Raw genomic sequence first — 19,874 nt, 5'->3', positions numbered from 1 at the left:
TAAAAAGTGGAGTATCATTATAAAAAGAAATGGGTGATTTGTTTGTTTTGTTCAGCACATTCAGTGTTTTGAATGTATTTCAGTAGAGTGGACACTAGGTGGCGTCTGACTACACATACAAACAGTCACAATGGGCACAAGCCACTTGATAATCTAATTCAAGCAGGTGGTTACTATAGGCACAGGCTGGCTCCATCTCTCTCCCCTCTCCCCCCTCCCTCCCTCCCTCTCCCCTCTCTCTCTCTCTCTCTCCTCCCTCCCCCTCTCTCTCTCTTCCCCTCCCTCCCCCTCCATCTCTCCCCCCTCCCTCCCTCTCTCTCTCTCCTCTCCCTCTCTCTCTCTCCCTCCCCCCCTCTCTCTCTCTCTCTCTCTCTCTCTCTCTCTCTCTCTCTCTCTCTCCCCCTCCCTCACTCTCTCACTCCCTCTTTTTGTTTCTCTCTCACTCTCTTCCTGTGGCTGTGCTAAAGTAGTACCATTTCTAAGTGAATGTCCCCTACTCCTATTCTATAGCAGCTACGTTCTCTTGTCTTCTTCTCTCTCTCTCGTTCCCTTCTCTTCCTCCCTTCTTTAGTCCCCTCCCCCTCCCTTTCACATCTCTCAATCTTTGTCCTTTCTCTCCCACAGTCTCTGATCTCTTCTATCCTTTCTCTCTCTCTCTCTCTCTCTTTTAGTAGTGTAAATTAGTTAGTAAATAAGTTAGTACCGCCTCTCAACTCTTTGTCATTTATTTAGCTAGTACCTAACTATAGAAGTGTGGTCATCATTTTGACCACAGTCAAAACTAAACAAAGCCTGAGCCTATTTCTCTCTCTCGTTCCCTCTCTCTCCTGTGCCGTCACTCAAACAAACATCCTCACACTCTGCTGTGTGCTTGTGTAATTTCTCAAACCCCTTAGGACCCTCCAATCAATCAGCATCTTCAGAAAATCTTACAAAATGTAATTTGACCTTTCCCCTCTTCACCAAACCGCCACACCATTTAAGTGCTGGTAGAGTCTGAATGAATTAATCGTCCTGACTCCTCCCTCCTCCTCTTCATCCCATCATTGCTCCTCTTCCTCGGTGATGCCCTGTGCTTTCAGTTCATCCAGGACGTTGTCTAGGTGGCTGGGGTCGGGGTAGCCGTGGCCCGTAAGGTTGGAGCCGAACTCAGTCTTGTGGTGCACCTCGTTCCAGATGACCGTGTCCGACTCGCCCGTGGTGCTGGACGTGCCCACCGAGAAGACCAGGCGCCGGTCCCACGCGGTCAGCAGGAGTCTGAGAACCTGGGGGAGAGAGGGAGAGGAGGTGGAGGGAGAGGAGGTGGAGGGAGAGAGAGAGAGAGGAGGTAGAGGGAGAGAGGGAGAGGTGGTAGAGGGAGAGAGGGAGAGGAGGTAGAGGGAGAGGAGGTAGAGGGAGAGAGGAGGTGGAGGGTGATGAGGTGGAGGGAGAGAGGGTGATGAGGTGGAGGGAGAGAGGGAGAGAAGGTAGAGGGAGAGGAGGAGAGGGAGAGGAGGAGGAGGGAGAGGAGGAGGAGGGAGAGAGGGATAGGAGGTGGAGGGAGAGGAGGTGGAGGGAGAGGAGGTGTGGGAGGGAGGGAGGGAGGGAGAGGAGGTAGAGGGAGAGGAGGTATAGAGAGAGAGGGAGAGGAGGGAGAGGGAGAGAGAGAGGGAGAGGGGTGGAGGAGGGAGGGAGAGAGGGAGAGGAGGGAGAGGAGGTGGAGGGAGGGAGGGAGGGAGGGAGAGGAGGTGGAGGAGGGAGGGAGGAGGTAGAGGGAGAGAGGGAGAGGAGGAGAAGGGAGAGAGGGAGAGGTGGAGGGAGGGAGGGAGGTGAGGAGAGGAGGTAGAGGGAGAGGAGGTGGAGGGAGGGAGAGAGGGAGAGGAGGTGGAGGGAGGGAGAGGAGGTGAAGGGAGAGAGGGAGATGAGGAGGGAGAGAAGGAGAGGAGGTGGAGGGAGGGAGAGGAGGTGGAGGGAGAGGAGGTGGAGGGAGGGGAGAGGAGGAGGAGGGAGAGAGGGAGAGGAGGAGGGGAGGGAGAGAGGGGAGAGGGAGGTGGAGGGAGAGAGGGAGAGGAGGTGGAGGGAGAGAGGGAGAGGAGGAGGGAGAGGAGGTAGAGGGAGAGAGGAGGTGGAGGGTGATGAGGTGGAGGGAGAGAGGGATGAGGTGGAGAGGAGAGAGAGGGAGAGGAGGTAGAGGGAGAGGAGGTAAGGGAGAGGGGAGAGGAGGGAGAGAGGGATAGGAGGTGGAGGGAGAGGAGGTGGAGGGAGAGAGGGAGAGGAGGTGTAGGGAGGGAGGGAGGGAGGGAGAGGAGGTAGAGGGAGAGGAGGTATAGGGAGAGAGGGAGAGAGAGAGGGAGAGGAGGTGGAGGGAGGGAGGGAGAGGAGGTAGAGGGAGGGAGGGAGAGAAGGTAGAGGGAGAGGAGGGAGGGAGAGGAGGAGAAGGGAGAGAGGGAGATGAGGAGGGAGAGAAGGAGAGGAGGTGGAGGGAGGGAGAGGAGGAGGAGGGAGAGGAGGAGGAGGGAGAGAGGGAGAGGAGGTGGAGGGAGAGAGGGAGAGAAGGTAGAGGGAGAGAGGGAGAGGAGGTGGAGGGAGAGAGGGAGAGGAGGCGGAGGGAGAGGAGGTAGAGGGAGAGAGGGAGAGGAGGTGGAGGGAGAGAGGGAGAGGAGGTGGAGGGAGAGAGGAGGAGGAGGGAGAGGGAGAGGAGGTAGAGGGAGAGAGGGAAAAGGAGGTAAGAAGAAGGTTAGAGACGGATCCACAACTTTCAGTGCTGGAGTTCCCCGATACTGACATAACTTCCAAGTTAAAACTTTCCGGGTTTTAAAACAACAAAGATAGCGTAAAATCTGTTTAAACTATCCCTTTAAGTTGTACTGGACAACAGCTACAATGGAATATGTCAAAGCGTAGGTTCTTACCGTGCGTCCCTTCTCGCTGTCTGGGAGGTAGCAGTGGCGGGGGAACCCTCTGGCTGTAAAGGGCTTGCCTGGGTTGGGGTGCTCTGGGCCCTGGATGCCTGGCGGGATGTTGTAGATGACGCGGATGGTCTTGCAGTCGGGGTGGCCGGGCAGCGAGTGGGGGATGACATGGTACTCCATCTTGCCGGGCGGCTGATTGCCCGTCTTCACGCCGTAGATGGTTTTGCAGGTAGGGCACTGCAGGCTGCCATCTTTGTTGCCGTTGTTGTACATGGCCACCAGACACTGGAGGTGGTACTGATGCCCACACTGGGCCAGGCGACCTATGAAGTCACCACCCTTGTAGCCTGACGGCCCCCCGAGGGCCTCCATACATATGGTACAGTCCTGAGGAGAGGAGAGAGGAGAGAGGAGAGAGGAGAGAGGTGAGGAGAGGAGAGGGAGAGGAGAGGAGAGGAGAGGAGAGGAGAGGAGAGGAGAGGAGAGGAGAGGAGAGGAGAGGAGAGGAGAGGAGAGAAGAGAAGAGGAGAGAGGAGAGGAGAAGAGAAGAGAGAGGAGAGAAGAGAGAGGAGAGAAGAGGAGAAGAGAGAGGAGAGGAGAGAGGAGAGAGGAGAGAGGAGAGAAGAGAGGGGAAGAGAGAGAAGAGATCCTTTAGTCAACCTGTATGTACTTAGCTATCTAAAATAGGAAAAGCACTCGCACATCTGAGTCGGCCTGTTACAGGTGAGTGGGAATTTTTCAATGAAATCCTTCAAGAAAAATCATAAGCTCTGACGAAGGCTAACTGGCCAATACGTAATGTTAATTCATGAAAGTGTTACTGGCCAGAGCAGTGTGCAGGTCTTTCTTTAAATATGTACTTGGCTATCCACATTACCTTCAACAGGAATGTGTTATGATGATAATGGCTGTGTCTGAAATGACACCCTATTCCCTGGTCCCTATTGGCCCTGCTCAAAAGTAAGGGCCCTTTATAGGGCATAGGGTGTCATTTCAGACTCAACCAATGACTAGAGAGAGCAGGTCTCACCTCCTCTGGTGGTATCCTGACTTTCTGAAGATACTGCTTCACCACCTCCTCTGTTGTCTTCCCTGGAGAGAGGAGGTGAGAGAGGAGGAGAGAGAGGAGAGAGAGAGGAGAGAGAGAGAGAGAGAGAGAGAGAGAGAGAGAGAGAGAGAGAGGGAGAGAGAGAGAGAGAGAGAGAGAGAGAGAGAGAGAGAGAGAGAGAGAGAGAGAGAGAGAGAGAGAGGAGAGAAAAAGAGAGCGAAGGAGGGAGGAGAGGAGAGAGAAGAGAGAGAGAGAGAGAGGAGAGAGATAAAAAGAGAGAGAGAGAGAGAGAGAGAGAGAGAAGAGAGAGAGAGAGAGAGAAGGAGGGAGGAGAGGAGAGAAGAGAGAGAGAGAGAGAGAGAGAGAGAGCGAAGGAGGGAGGAGAAAGAAAAGGAGAGAAAAGGATCGAGAGGATGGAGAGAAGGAGAGAAGGAGAGGGGGAACATGAGTATGAGTGTATTGAGTAAACATCTTCCACACAATGTAATCAAGTTGTATATAGGGTGTCTGTGTGTTTTGTATGTGTGTGTGTCTGCGTGTATAGGCCTATATATTAGTGTGGGGTTTCTAGTGTGTTCTATCGTACCTTTGCGGGCCTGTTTCTTAGAGGTCTTGCGGCAGCAGTGAGCCAGGCCGGGGACAGGCTTGATGTCCCTCTTGCTGACGGGCGGGGGGTGCAGCACCAGTTTGGGGGGGCGGGTGAGACACACAGGGAACCCCGCAGCGCTCATCAGGATCCCTGTGATACCGGCCAGCGCTGGGTGGACCGGGCTGTTTCCATTGAGGTTCTTCACTGGGACAGTTGGCACACTGAAACACAACAGAAACACACGTTGGTTACACACGGAGATCTCACCAAACATACACCCGATAAGACTCTCAGAGTTGCAGTGCTGATCTAGGATCCGTTTTTCCTTTTAGACTATAATGAATGGACAGATCAGCTGTTACAGGACTTACAGTAAACAAAACCCTCCCTGACACCAGTAGACAGAAATACAGCTTCCTGCTGACACCCACACAGGGTTGTGACCAGCCTAGTCCATGTGATCACAACAGGTAAACCACGCCACCTACATTAGCCACCTAGACAGGTGCAGACATTATCTGTCCCAAATCACACCATAAATAGTGACCTACTCATAGGGCTCTCTGGTCCAAAGTAGTGCACTATGTAGGGAACAGGGTGCCATTTGGGAAGCAGCCGTTCAGTATGTGTACATGGGCCAGCTGTAATCTCTATTGGCAACAACACCTCACCTACTACTACCAGCTGCTGCATGTGACCAATTAGAAAACTGTCCAGGAGCCAATGACCTGTGTGTGTGTGCCCATAGAATTGGAATAATACATTTCTACGTGTGGCTGTGTGTGTGTGTGTGAGCCTGTGGTGTCTCTGTGTGTGTGTGTGTGTGTGTGTGTGTGTGTGTGTGTGTGTGAGCCTGTGGTGTCTCTGTGTGTGTGTGTGTGTGTGTGTGTGTGTGTGAGCCTGTGGTGTCTCTGTGTGTGTGTGTGTGTGTGTCTGTGTGGCCCTGAGGCCAGTCTCCTGATCTGGGTCAAAGACTCATACCATAGATGGTACTGCCAGATATCCTCTGTCTTGCCGGTACGTTTCAGAGAACACTAGTTGAATCTAAAATGGCACCCTATTCACTATATAGTGAGCTATGTTTGACCAGGGCCCACGCAGGATGCCTAGAGTTCTATACTTCTTTGAGGGTGCCATTTAGACAATCACCTATTGTTTGTCCTTTGACGTATTTCTGGATGATACCATTCTAGAGTCCAGATAGAACGTCTGTTTCATTCACACCAAAGATATTGTACTATACTCCAGTTTTCCCAGATCCATCTACTTTTACCACAGACAACACAGCCTTTGAGCGTCAGCGATATCGGAGCAGTGAAACATGATATGACGATCTGATCACGACCGTGTGTGTTGTCCTTGGGTAGCCTACATTGTCTATAAACATTGTCTATCAAATCGGGCAGCAGTTCACACACACACACACACACACACACTCACAAACAAAAGCGCATACAAAAGCGTGCGCACACACAGTTTTTCCTAGGGATGGATACTCACATAAAGGACGTGAGGATTGTCATTCTCCCACAGAGGTCAGTCCCGGCACAATCAGTTAAGTAATAAACAACAGCTTTAATCTGTATCTCTGAGCTAGACTCTCTTCGCTGTCAGTTTCTGTGCTCTCTCTCTACAAACCCCCTCCTCTCCCTCGGTCCTAGAAGCAGTGTGTGAAGCGGACCGAGCGTGTGTGTGTGTCTCCTGTCTTATATATGTAATCCGTGAGTTTCCATCTGCTTGCCAGCGACCTCAGAGAGAGGAGACGTCACACAGCTGACAGTCAGCACCACATCACACACACACACACACACACACACACACACACACACACACACACACACACACACACACACACACACACACACACACACACACACACACACACACACACACACACACACACACACACACACAGGGACATGGATTATCTGCACCACGTCACCAGCTCTATTAACTAATACGACCCTGACTAACCTCTTATGGAAACACACACACACACACACACACACACACACACGGACACGGAACTGGGAAATACCCAATAATGAACAACAAACTTGACCACAACACAATCGAGTCTTGACGCGACCCGCCGTGGTCTTTTAAATGACCTGTATTTTATTAACTACAGAGCCTCCCCTGTGTAAAAGTGACCGTAGTATTTTCGCACACAGAGATACTGTATAGGCTACACAACAGGAGAAGTTGTGGAAATGAGACTAACTAACTATGCTACATCTCCCCTCGACGGGAGGAATCATATTGAATGTGCGAATATTCTCAAAGACGAGTGTTTTACACTGTTCCTCCTGTGCTGCCACGCATCACAAACAGGCTTTGTTGTGCGTTTCGTTGCTTCCTGACATGCAATTAGCCAGTCGCTCTGAGAGCTGTGAGTTACTGCTGCTGGTAGCAACCGCACGGACACAGCAGGAGGGCAGAGCCTGGGAGCTGTGTTTCTCGTGTTGTGACCCACCAAAGCCTTGACATTATTGCTTTTGTGACCTTTGAAATAGACAACTATATTGCATGTTTACATACCGTGCATACTATGTATTCATGGTAATATACTAATAGTAATAATAGTTGAATATAAAGCAACAAGAGTGGAGAGGTGGCGTTATAGATGGTATGTTGTGACTACATCCCAGCTAAGGGGTGTCCATGGTCTCCACACAGCAGAGTTTTATAAGGTCCACTATTAACCCATGCAGTCAGTCGGCCAGTAAACACTTTGATAACATGCTATTTCAATCAGGCCTTATATCTCTAGCCTTAACCCAGTTTAAAAGCTTGACAACCCACTACCTAACCGCTCCACAACCCACTACCTAACCGCTCCACAACCCACTACCTAACCGGTCCACAACCCACTACCTAACGGGTCCACAACCCACTACCTAACCGCTCCACAACCCACTACCTAACCGCTCCACAACCCACTACCTAACGGGTCCACGACCCACTACCTAACGGGTCCACGACCCACTACCTAACGGGTCCACGACCCACTACCGAACGGGTCCACGACCCACTACCTAACGGGTCCACGACCCACTACCTAACGGGTCCACGACCCACTACCTAACGGGTCCACAACCCACTACCGAACGGGTCCACAACCCACTACCGAACGGGTCCACAACCCACTACCTAACAGGTCCACAACCCACTACCTAACGGGTCCACAACCCACTACCTAACGGGTCCACAACCCACTACCTAACCGCTCCACAACCCACTACCTAACCGCTCCACAACCCACTACCTAACGGGTCCACAACCCACTACCTAACGGGTCCACAACCCACTACCTAACGGCTCCACAACCCACTACCTAACCGCTCCACAACCCACTACCTAACGGGTCCACAACCCACTACCTAACGGGTCCACGACCCACTACCTAACCGCTCCACAACCCACTACCTAACGGGTCCACGACCCACTACCTAACCGCTCCACAACCCACTACCTAACGGGTCCACAACCCACTACCTAACGGGTCCACAACCCACTACCTAACGAGTTCACAACCCACTACCTAACCGCTCCACAACCCACTACCTAACGGGTCCACAACCCACTACCTAACGGGTCCACAACCCACTACCTAACGGGTCCACGACCCACTACCTAACCGCTCCACAACCCACTACCTAACGGGTCCACAACCCACTACCTAACGGGTCCACAACCCACTACCTAACGGGTCCACAACCCACTACCTAACGGGTCCACGACCCACTACCTAACCGCTCCACAACCCACTACCTAACGGGTCCACAACCCACTACCTAACGGGTCCACAACCCACTACCTAACGGGTCCAAGACCCACTACCTAACGGGTCCACGACCCACTACCTAATGGGTCCACAACCCACTACCTAACGGGTCCACAACCCACTACCTAACGGGTCCACAACCCACTACCTAACGGGTCCACAACCCACTACCTAACGGGTCCACAACCCACTACCTAACGGGTCCACAACCCACTACCTAACGGGTCCAGGAGGACAGACAGACAGACAGACAGAGTGGCAGGTGACTATCATCATCATCTGTAGCTTCCGGTCGAGGGTTTTGCCTTAACAAGCTTTGAGTTGGAGCTAAGAGGCTTCTGGTTAACCCTCCCTGCAGGTGTCATAGTCACTGAGTGAGTGACTCACTGTGTGTGTGTGTGTGTGTGTGTGTGTGTGTGTGTGTGTGTGTGTGTGTGTGTGTGTGTGTGTATGTGTGTAGGGCTGGGAATTGCCAGGGACCTCACGATACGATATTATCACGATACTTAGGTGCCAATACCATATGTATTGCAATTCTCACGATTCTCACGTTTCTAAATGTATTGTGATTCGATACTGTGATTTTATTGTGATTTGATGTTCCCAAACATATTGCTCACCATATGTCTGCTGCAGAGGGACAAGAGAGCCATGAGAAAACAAGTTTTGATCTGCCATGGAAATAAAAGTGCTCAAAACAAATGGTCTCCTTATTGAAAAATAGGATGGAGAACAACATATAAAGGAAAAATACTGGAGTTTTGAGGCAGGTAGTGCAAAAATTATATAGTCCAAAATGATATCCCGATATGTAACTGTATCGATTTTGTCCCCATCACTATGTGTGTGTGCAAACGAGTGCCGTGAATGGCCAAGGATGGTAATGTGTGTGTGTGACGGTGTGTCCCAATGATCACTCCCATATAACATTCTCACGCCAAACTAACTGGTTGCTGAACTCAGATCAGCTGGACTATATTCACATACCCATCTTCAAAAAAAGGAGAACCCTTTTTGGTTCCAGGAAGGAAAAAGGTTCTATTTGGAACCAAAAATAGTTGTTTTCAGAGGGTTCTCCTATGGGGACAGTTGAAGAACCCTTCTGGTTTTAGGTAGCATCTTCTTTTCTAAGAGTTTACAATAGACTGACCTCAAGTCAGAGTTGTTGACAACTTCACACACATACAGGGGTAATGTTAAGTTCTGCATGGCCTATTAGACCTATGATCTCTATCGAATGAAGATGGAGACAGTAATCAGTCAATTAGTTTATTAATACTGCAATAGGCAGTAAGACACCGCTAGCCTTGCAACGTGACGCTTATTGTGAGGTAGAAATGCACTGTGGAGAAGGTTTAGTCACGTTTGATCCCCAGCTTATTTACAATGTATTAACACAGCTGTCCTACTGACAGACAGACACACACACACCCAGTGTACAACCCTAACCCATGAATGAAAGAAAGAAAGAAAAGCAAGAGAGAGAGGAAGAGAAAGAGAGAGAAAGAGAGAGAGAGAGAGACAGAGAGAGAGAGAGAGAGAGAGAGAGAGAGAGAGAGAGAGAGAGAGAGAGAGAGAAAGAGCGAGAGAGAGAGAGAGAGAGAGAGAGAGAGAGAGAGAGAGAGAGAGAGAGAGAGCAAGAGAGAGAGAGAGAGAGAGAGAGAGAGAGAGAGAGAGAGAGAGAGAAGAGAGAGAGAGAGAGAGAGAGAGAGAGAGAGAGAGAGAGAGAGAGAGAGAGAGAGAGAGAGAGAGAGAGAGAGAGAGAGAGAGAGAGAGAGAGAGAGAGGACAGATAACCCCTCATTATTACACACACAGCCCCTAGAGACCAGAGGTGTAATCCACCATATATATCTGACACACATGATGCACACTGACACAGGTAGACCAGTGGAGACTGCTGAGGGGAGGACGGCTCATAATAACGGCTGGAACGGAGCCAATGGAATGGCATCAAACACATAGAAACCATGTGTTGGTGTATTTGATACCATTCCACTGATTCCGCTCCAGCATTTACCACGAGCCCGTCCTTCCCAATTAAAAGGTACCACACACACTAGCATGTATGCACTCAGACAGTTACACACACACCATTGTACGCTTCCACAAACCCATAAATAGACAAGATATTCACAAACACGTGGCCTACTTTACCTACATAGGCACTATAACATTTGAGGCCCAGTGCAGTCAAAAACGTGATTTTCCTGTTTTTTATATACACTGAGTGTACCAAACATTAAGAACACCTGCTCTTTCCATGACATAGACTGACCAGGTCAATCCAGGTGAAAGTTATGATCCCTTATTGATGTCACCTGTTAAATCCACTTCAATCAGTGTAGATGAAGAGGAGGAGACAGGTTAAAGAATGATTTCTAAGCCTTGAGACCATTGAGACATGGATTGTGTATGTGTGCCATTCAGAGGGTAAATGGGCAAGACAAAATATTTAAGTGCCTTTGAACGGGGTATGGTAGTAGGTGCCAGGCGCACCGGTTTGTGTCAAGAACTGCAACGCTGCTGGTTTTTTCACACTCAACAGTTTCCTGTGTGTATCACGAATGGTCCACCACCCAAAGGACATTCAGCCAACTTGACACAACTGTGGGAAGCATTGGAGTCAACATGGGCCAGCATCCCTGTGGAATGCTTTTGACAAATTGTAGAGTCCATGCCCCAACAAATTGAGGCTGTTCTGAGGGCAAAAGGGGGGGGGGGTGCAACTCAATATTAGGAAGGTGTCCTTAATGTTTTGTACACTCAGTGTATATTTCCACACTATGAGGTTGGAATAATACTGAGAAATTGTGAAAATGATGATAATGCCCTATTAGTGTAAGAGCTGTTTGAAAAGACTGCCTGAAATTTCAGCCTGTTTTTGTGGGATGGAGTTTTGGCCTTCCTGGTGACATCAACAGGCGATAAATTAGTTAATAGACCAATAAGAAAGAGAGTTCCAAACCTCTCTACCAATAACAACTAGTTTTCAGTTTTCCCTTCCCCACTCAGACCACTACCAGAAATTGCTCTTTGCTAAGAAGCAATTTTTGTTTCTTTTTGACCATTTTAATTGAAAACAATCATCACCCAGAAATGATTTGATATTGGCCCATTTATCCAAAATGTGGATGAAACAAATATACTCAATGTCTTTCCCACACTCCTCTTTATCTAGGTCCTTCACCCATATCTATTTTTCTTTCATTCATCTGTTCCTCTTTTCTCACGGTCAGATGAGGTCTTACTTTTTCAAGGCCTCTCTCTCTCTCTCTCTCTCTCTCTCTCTCTCTCTCTCTCTCTCTCTCTCTCTCTCTCTCTCTCTCTCTCTCACACTCTCTCTCTCTCTCTCTCTCTCTCTCTCTCTCTCTCTCTCTCTCTCTCTCTCTCTCTCTCTCTCTCTCTCTCTCTCTCTCTCTCTCTCTCTCTCTCTCTCTCTCTCTCTCTCTCTCTCTCTCTCTCTCTCTCTCTCTCTCATGTTGAGCAGGCACAAGGCAGAACCACTCACTCATTACTCTCACACCTCATGTGCTAATGAGTAAATAATTACATTATTGTAGACATGAATTAGCATCTCAGAATCACAGCCGGGTGAGAAACTTTGGTTCCCAGAGAATCACACTTCCTGCTTTTGAATAGGATCTAAGATCAGTTTTGTGCTAACACCCACTAATGGTTAAGGTTAGGATTTGGGAAGACTGATCCTAGAACTACTGTACTACTCAACCTAGTGCACTCGGTATACATACTTTAGTAGTTAGCTTTGTAAGACAATGGAATGTGAACATTGTAGCGCCCAGTGTATTTCTCTTTGGGGTTCTTTGTTTGTGTATCTAGTGTCTTAGTGGGAGAAGGGCAGACAGACTTGGAGATTGGGGAGGGAGAATATCTGAAGAGGAAGGGTTGGTGGAGGAGAGGAGGGTGGGGGGAGGAGAGAGGAGAGAGAGGAGGGTGGGGTGGGGAGAGGAGAGAGAGGAGGGTGGGGGGAGGAGAGAGAGGAGGGTGGGGGAGAAGAGAGGAGAAAGAGAAGGGTGGGGTGTGGTGGGGAGAGGAGAGGAGAGAGAGGAGGGTGGGGGGAGGAGAGAGGAAGGTGGGGGAGAAGAGAGGAGAAAGAGAAGGGTGGGGTGGGGGAGAGGAGAGAGAGGAGGGTGGGGGAGGAGAGAGGAGAGAGGGGAGGGTGGGGTGGGGGAGAGAAGAGAGAGGAGGGTGGGGGGAGAGGGAGAGAGGAGGGTGGGGGAAAGAGAGAGAGAGGGGAGGGTGGGGGTGGGGGGAGAGGAGAGAGAGGAGGGTGGGGTTTGGGGAGAGGAGAGAGAGGGGAGGGTGGGGGAGAAGAGAAGAGAGAGGAGGGTGGGTTTGGGAGAGGAGAGAGAGGAGGGTGGGTTTGGGAGAGGAGAGAGAGGAGGGTGGGGGAGAAGAGAAGAGAGAGGGAGGGTGGGGTGGGGGAGAGTAGAGGAGAGGAGAGGAGAGAGGAGAGGGAGGTGGGGAGAGGAGAGGAGAGGAGAGGAGAGGGAGAGGAGAGAGAGGAGAGGAGAGGAGAGGAGAGGAGAGGAGAGGAGGGGTGGGGGTGGGGGAGAGGAGAGAGTAGGGTGGGGTTGGGGAGAGGAGAGAGTGGGGGTAGGGAGAGGAGAGAGGGGAGGGTGGGGTAGGAGAGAGGGGAGGAGAGAGGGGAGGGTGGGGTGGGGGGAGAGGAGAGAGAGGAGGGTGGGGTGCTGGAGAGGAGAGGAGAGAGGGGAGGGGTGGGGTGGGGGGGAGAGGAGAGGAGAGAGAGGAGGGTGGGGTGGGGGGAGAGGAGAGGAGAGAGAGGAGGGTGGGGGAGAGGAGAGGAGGGTGGGGTGGGGGGAGAGGAGAGGAGAGGAGAGAGGGGGAGGGTGGGGGTGGGGGAGAGGAGAGGAGAGAGAGGAGGGTGGGGGAGAGGAGAGGAGAGAGAGGAGGGTGGGGTTGGGGAGAGGAGAGGAGAGGAGAAAGAGGAGGCGGGGTTGGGGAGAGGAGAGGAGAGGAGAGAGGGAGGGTGGGGTGGGGGGAGAGGAGAGGAGGGTGGGGTTGGGGAGAGGAGAGGAGAGGAGAGAGAGGAGGGTGGGGTTGGGGAGAGGAGAGGAGAGAGAGGAGGGTGGGGTTGGGGAGAGGAGAGGAGAGGAGGGTGGGGGTGGGGAGAGGAGAGGAGAGAGAGGAGGGTGGGGTTGGGGAGAGGAGAGGAGAGGAGGGTGGGGTTGGGGAGAGGAGAGGAGAGGAGAGAGAGGAGGGTGGGGTTGGGGAGAGGAGAGAGAGGAGGGGAGAGGAGAGGAGAGAGAGGAGGGTGGGGTGGGGGAGAGGAGAGAGAGGAGGGGAGAGGAGAGGAGAGAGAGGAGGGTGGGGTGGGGGAGAGGAGAGGAGAGGAGAGAGAGGAGGGTGGGGTTGGGGAGAGGAGAGGAGAGAGAGGAGGGGAGAGGAGAGGAGAGAGAGGAGGGTGGGGGAGCCTCTTGACCCCTAGTGACCCTAACCCCCACTCCATCACACTCCATCCTCCCCTTTGTTATATCTCCTCCTCTCACTCCCTCCCTCCCTCGCTCCATCCTCCTCCTCTCCTCCCTGTGTCCCCAGATGGCCATGAAGAACGAGTGATTTAGCCATGGGAGCAACAAACTCCCAAGCATTCTCACACACTCATGTGTAAGTATGCACACGCACACACACACACACACACACACACACGCGAGAGCACGCATGCGCACATACAAACCTTTAAAACACCAGTTTGACTTTCCATAACTTTGATACATTTCAAAATTGATAACCAATAGGCTCTATGAACGCTGCATCACAGCCAGACAAAGCTGTAGATTGGTTGTCTATTGAAGTGGCAGAGAGCTCCCCCTGAAGGCCAGACACAGTCAATGCAACATAAACCTGTTCTGTTACAAAATACTGTCCCTGTTGTCATATTAAATCACATTTTATTGGTCACATACACATACTTAGCAGATGTTATTGCCGGTGTAACGAAATGCTCCAACAGTGCAGTAGTATGAATAAATTGTATCGATTTCATTTGCTCTCTCTCTCTCTCTCTCTCTCTTTTCTGTTTTCACTCTTTTGTTTCTTTCTCCCACTCCCCCACTAGAGGAAAGAGAGAGCACATTCTTTCCTGCAGCTTTGTGAGGTCATCAATATTGACTGTGTTCCCCTTGGTCTGAAACACTTTCACATGCAACTCTGTGTGAGAGCAACTGATTGACAACTTAACACTGCTCTGCGTATTACAATCAACAATCTAGATTTGCCAATCTATTTCTCCCTCCCTCCCTCCGTGGCCTGATTTCTTGTGCCTGAGTGTGATCAATCTCTACTAGTTGCTGAGTTCTCTCTCTCTCTCTCTCTCTCTCTCTCTCTCTCTCTCTCTCTCTCTCTCTCTCTCTCTCTCTCTCTCTCTCTCTCTCTCTCTCTCTCTCCCTCCCTCCCTCTCTCTCTCTCTCTCTCCCTCCCTCCCTCCCTCCCCCTCTCTCTCTCTCTCTCCCTCCCTCCCTCCCTCCCTCCCTCCCTCTGACAGTGTCTGTGTCTGGCTGGCTATGTCTACCCCCTTAAACTCCCTAAATGTAGGACTCCTGCTGCCCAACCCCCCTTGACAAATGCCTCAAGACAGACCCGAGACGGAGCATTACAATAATGACTGTGGTTCTGCTTTTGTCTTCCTTCTACCCCCACGCCCCCCTATCCATAAATCCCTTCACCCCTCTCTGCCCCCCCTGCATATATCCCCCTACCTCCCCTCCTCCGCCCCTAACCTTCTACTCCCCAAACCAACCCCTCTACCCCCCATACCCCTCTCAAGGCTCCCCAGCCCAAACCCTGTCGTTCCGGGCTGGCCACTGCAGACGCGGGCATTGTGTTGCTAATGCCGACTAGGCCTCAATGTGGCAACAAAGGTTGCCGTGGAAACGCTTGGGAGCACACAATAGAGCCTGGGATGGGCCCCCAGAACACAGGAGTCCTGGGAAACCCAGAGAGAGAGACGGAGAGAAGGAAGAGTTGGGTGTTGTGTTTGGGGACGGAGGGAGAGGGGTAGAGAGGGGGAAGAGTGACTGAGGGAGGCCTTAGACCCTCTGACATGCAGGAAGACTGGCTTTTCTCTCCTCTCTCACACTCCTCCACTCCCCTTCATTCCTCCACTCCCTCCATCCCCTCATTCCTCCACTCCCTCCATCCCCTCATTCCTCCACTCCCCTCATTCCTCCACTCCCTCCATCCCCTCATTCCTCCACTCCCTACATCCCCTCATTCCTCCACTCCCTCCATCCCCTCATTCCTCCACTCCCTCCATCCCCTCATTCCTCCACTCCCTCCACCCCCTCATTCCTCCACTCCCATCCCCTCATTCCTCCACTCCCTCCATCCCCTCATTCCTCCACTCCCTCCATCCCCTCATTCCTCCACTCCCACCCCATCCCCTCATTCCTCCACTCCCTCCATCCCCTCATTCCTCCACTCCCTCCATCCCCTCATTCCTCCACTCCTCCATCCCCTCATTCCTCCACTCCTCCATCCCCTCATTCCTCCACTCCTCCATCCCCTCATTCCTCCACTCCCTCATTCCTCCACTCCTCCATCCCCTCATTCCTCCACTCCTCCATCCCTCATTCCTCCACTCCTCCACCCCCTCATTCCTCCACTCCTCCATCCCCTCATTCCTCCATCCCCTCATTCCTCCACTCCTCCACCCCCTCATTCCTCCACTCCCCCTCCATCCCCTCATTCCTCCACTCCTCCATCCCCTCATTCCTCCACTCCTCCATCCCCTCATTCCTCCACTCCTCCATCCCCTCATTCCTCCACTCCTCCATCCCCTCATTCCTCCACTCCCTCCATCCCCTCATTCCTCCACTCCTCCATCCCCTCATTCCTCCACTCCCTCCATCCCCTCATTCCTCCACTCCTCCATCCCCTCATTCCTCCACTCCTCCATCCCCCTCATTCCTCCACTCCTCCATCCCCTCATTCCTCCACTCCTCCATCCCCTCATTCCTCCACTCCTCCATCCCCCTCATTCCCCCACTCCCTCCATCCCCTCATTCCTCCACTCCTCCATCCCCCCATTCCTCCACTCCTCCATCCCCTCATTCCTCCACTCCTCCATCCCCTCATTCCTCCACTCCTCCATCCCCTCATTCCTCCACTCCCTCCATCCCCTCATTCCTCCACTCCTCCATCCCCTCATTCCTCCACTCCTCCATCCCCTCATTCCTCCACTCCTCCATCCCCTCATTCCTCCACAACCGCTCCTTTCTTTCTGCTCCCCAGATGGTCATCTGTCAGAGGGGCTGCTGGGAGAGTTAGATGCGTACTCCCTCTCACAAGTAGACACAGTCCCACACCCACAATCCCACACACATTCACTCACAAAGACTCAACTACAAAGACTCACCCACAAAGACTCACTCCGAAAGCATCCGAAGAGTACCAGAATGTAGACATTGCAACCCTCTCTTAACAACAATGTCTTTTTTTGTAACGAAAGACTGAGTAAAACCAGATGAGTTCCATCCAGAATCATTCAGTCGTAACAACAACTCAACCAAAACAATCTCACTCACTGTGGCAACCAGTGTGTGTGTACGTGTGTGTTTGTGTGTATCAGTTACGTCAGTGTGTGGTGCGTGTGTTTGTGAGTGTATGTTATTGTGTGTGTGTGTGTCTCTCACCCAGAGGCGATGAGGGCTCGTGACTGGGCCATGGCGATGCGCTGCAGGGCGGGCCGGCTGAGCCCAGCCAGACTGGACCGCTGGGGCAGGGGGGCAGAGCACGCTGCCGAGCGCTGGGGCGCCATGGGCCGCGGCGACGGAGACGGCACGGGCGAGGGCGGTGACGTCACGGTGGTCGCCGGGGTGACGAGCGTGGCAGTGGGCACCGGTTGACTCGGTGTGGAGGGAGAGGGCGGCGCGGACAGACGGCGGCCCTGATTGGAGGAGGGCGGCTGAGGGGGCGGGAGGGAGGGAGGAGGGGGTCGGTTGGAGAGGGAGAGGGTGCCCGTTTGGGCACTGAGGAGGGAGAGGGAGCGGGCGAAGAGGGCGGCATTCCGTCGTGGTGAGGACTGGTTCCGGGATATGGAGAGTCCGTGAGGTAAGGTTTTGGAGTAGGTAGATCTAGCGGGGGAGCTCCTGAGTTGGCCCCGCCCCAGGGTGGCAGATTTGGGGCTGGGAGGTTTACTCTGAGGTTTACTCGGCCGGTGGCCCAACTTGTGCGTCGATGACCTCACAGTACTCTGCTTCACACTAAAGACCAGCATGCACTGCTGGCAGGTGCACGGCTGCCCGGCGAGGGACTGCATGGTCGCCAGCCCGCCGCTTGGGTACACCACGCCTCCGTTGATGCCCGACACCCCAACACCCAGTAATGCTCCCGTCGGACCCGATCCTCCACCTCCGTTCCTGGGTACGGGTCCGGACACCAGTGGGTAAGCCATGTCGGACCTCCGCTGTATCCTGCGTTGTCTCTGGGTCTGCCTGTTGATCTGGGTCATGCCCCGCAGGTCCACCAGGTAGCAGAAGCCCAGCGGCGCAAGGTCCAGCCAGGGCTGCTGGCGGTCCCGGGCCTCCTGGATGGCGATGCCAACCTCCATGTCGTACTGGGTCCAGGAGCCCGCGTCGTTCTCCCACTCCCACAGCCAACCCTGGCCCGGCGCCGACGTGGGGTCGTAGAAGCTACGGCGCACCGGCCGGATCATACCTGCAGGGGGAGATGCTGGGGTTAGTACGACTATCAATCAATCAATCAATCAATAAATGTATTTTTCCAATGGCAGTTGTCACAAAGTGCTTAATAGTAACTTGGTCTAGACACTAAAGAGCAAGCAGAAGCCCAGTGGACAGGAGAAAGTCCCTAGAAGGAAGAAACCTAGAGAGGAACCAGGCTCAGAGGGGAGACCTCCTCTGGCATGACGACATTATGGAAAGAATAGGAAATTGTACTAACGTTGTAGTTTCAATGTGGAGAAGTTGAAACAGGAACATAAATGCATGTGGGAACACTTTCGTATGGTTTTAATTGACAAGCTAGCTTCACCCCACAGAAGTGAAAGTTAATTTCAGTTCTTCTAATACGTACATTCCCACACACATTCACACATCCTCTGACCTGAACTCAACCCTAACTCAAATGACCTTAACTCAAATTAAAGTATTTCCAAATGCAGCCAGCCAAACAGCTACAAAGACACTCTTTATGACCAACAGTATTACAGTTGTATAGGGAAGCATATAGTTGTCAAAATTCCATTTGAAATGCAAAATTGGTTTATGACGAATCGATAGTGGTAACCATAGAGATGGGTTTGAATGGGTTTAAAGCACCCAAACCAGCAGGCCTAGTGTAGCACCACACATCGGTGCCAAACCGAGGAGGGTCAGGAACCGTCCAATCGGAGACGAGCTCGGTAACCAGGGGCAACGTGTGGCACGGCCATTCAGCCAATGCCAAGGCAGAGAGACGAGGGAACCACACTGGGGCCTGGCAGAGACAGACTGGGACACACAGACATCAAAAGAGGTGCCTGAATGCAGGAGGCCTAGCGATGTTTGTTTGAGGCACACAGTCAAGGGTATTGTGTGTGTGTGTGAGAGAGAGAGAGCCCCTTTGAATTGAATTGAGTGAGAGAGAGAGTGTGTGAGAGAGAGAGAGAGTGTGAGAGAGAGAGAGAGAGAGAGAGAGAGAGAGAGAGTGAGAGAGAGAGAGAGAGTGTGAGAGAGAGAGTGTGAGAGCGAGAGAGAGAGAGAGAGAGTGTGAGAGAGAGAGAGAGTGTGAGAGAGAGAGAGAGAGAGAGAGAGTGAGTGAGTGAGTGAGAGAGAGAGAGTGTGAGAGAGAGATAGAGAGAGAGAGAAAGAGAAAGTGTGTGTGTGTATGTGGACTAAAGGCAGAGCTGGGAGGTATTTTTCTCTAGAAAACGTACAATGGTTATAAAAGAGAAATGAGCGCTTGACCCCAGGAGTAGCATGTGAGATGTGATTCAGTAGACCGTAGAGGAAACAGGGCTCTTTCAGTTCCACAGAAACAAAGGCAGGCTCTCACAAAGACACACTGCAACCTAGGATGTGGACAGGCACGGGTAGACTGGATTCTGATAGAAATGTCTACTGATGTACGACCCTTGAAGAGAAAAATATGTGCCATACTTTAGCCTAACTCTAGGGCTCTGAGTCTTTCCTGGCCAGAAGGATAAACTCCGGGCCCCTCGTCACAATATTTCACATGAACATTTTCAAATAATGTGTTGCGCTCTCGCTATCATTTGCACAGAGCCGTTAACAATGTGCATGGAAGAAAAGTGGAGACTAGTGACACAATCAATAAAGGCTTGTTGGTCATGTATCTGATTGGCTGAATCGATTGAACTGGATACATTGTCTTTGTGATGACGGGATAAGACATCGGTCCGACACACACCTTCCCCTTCCAGTTTCCGGCCTGTAGGAGACCACGCCCACTTCAATCACCTTCTATAGTCTCTACTGAAGACAGAGAGGGCTGTATTCATTAGGCACCAAACGGACGATAAGGGACTGGAACAGGGAGGACGGGTCCAATAAGAAAC

General features: G+C 52.0%; 1 protein-coding gene across 1 annotated transcript; it reads right to left on the bottom strand.

Moving 5' to 3' along the window:
* Positions 1-410: 410 nt before the first annotated feature.
* On the bottom strand, positions 411-18,016 carry LOC121558627 (E3 ubiquitin-protein ligase DTX4-like; the record flags this gene model as incomplete). Its single annotated transcript, XM_045223224.1, is given in 5 exon segments — positions 411-1,265; positions 2,892-3,278; positions 3,922-3,983; positions 4,526-4,749; positions 16,990-18,016. Coding segments are annotated over 5 exon segments (1,922 nt in total), but the record flags the coding sequence as incomplete, so codon positions are not given.
* Between the last annotated feature and the right edge of the window lie 1,858 nt (positions 18,017-19,874).

This window comes from Coregonus clupeaformis, chromosome 10 (assembly GCF_020615455.1).
Source record: "Coregonus clupeaformis isolate EN_2021a chromosome 10, ASM2061545v1, whole genome shotgun sequence".
NCBI lineage: Eukaryota > Metazoa > Chordata > Actinopteri > Salmoniformes > Salmonidae > Coregonus > Coregonus clupeaformis.
The sequence above is the reverse complement of the archived record's forward strand: the minus strand, read 5'-3'. Positions and strand labels throughout refer to the sequence as shown.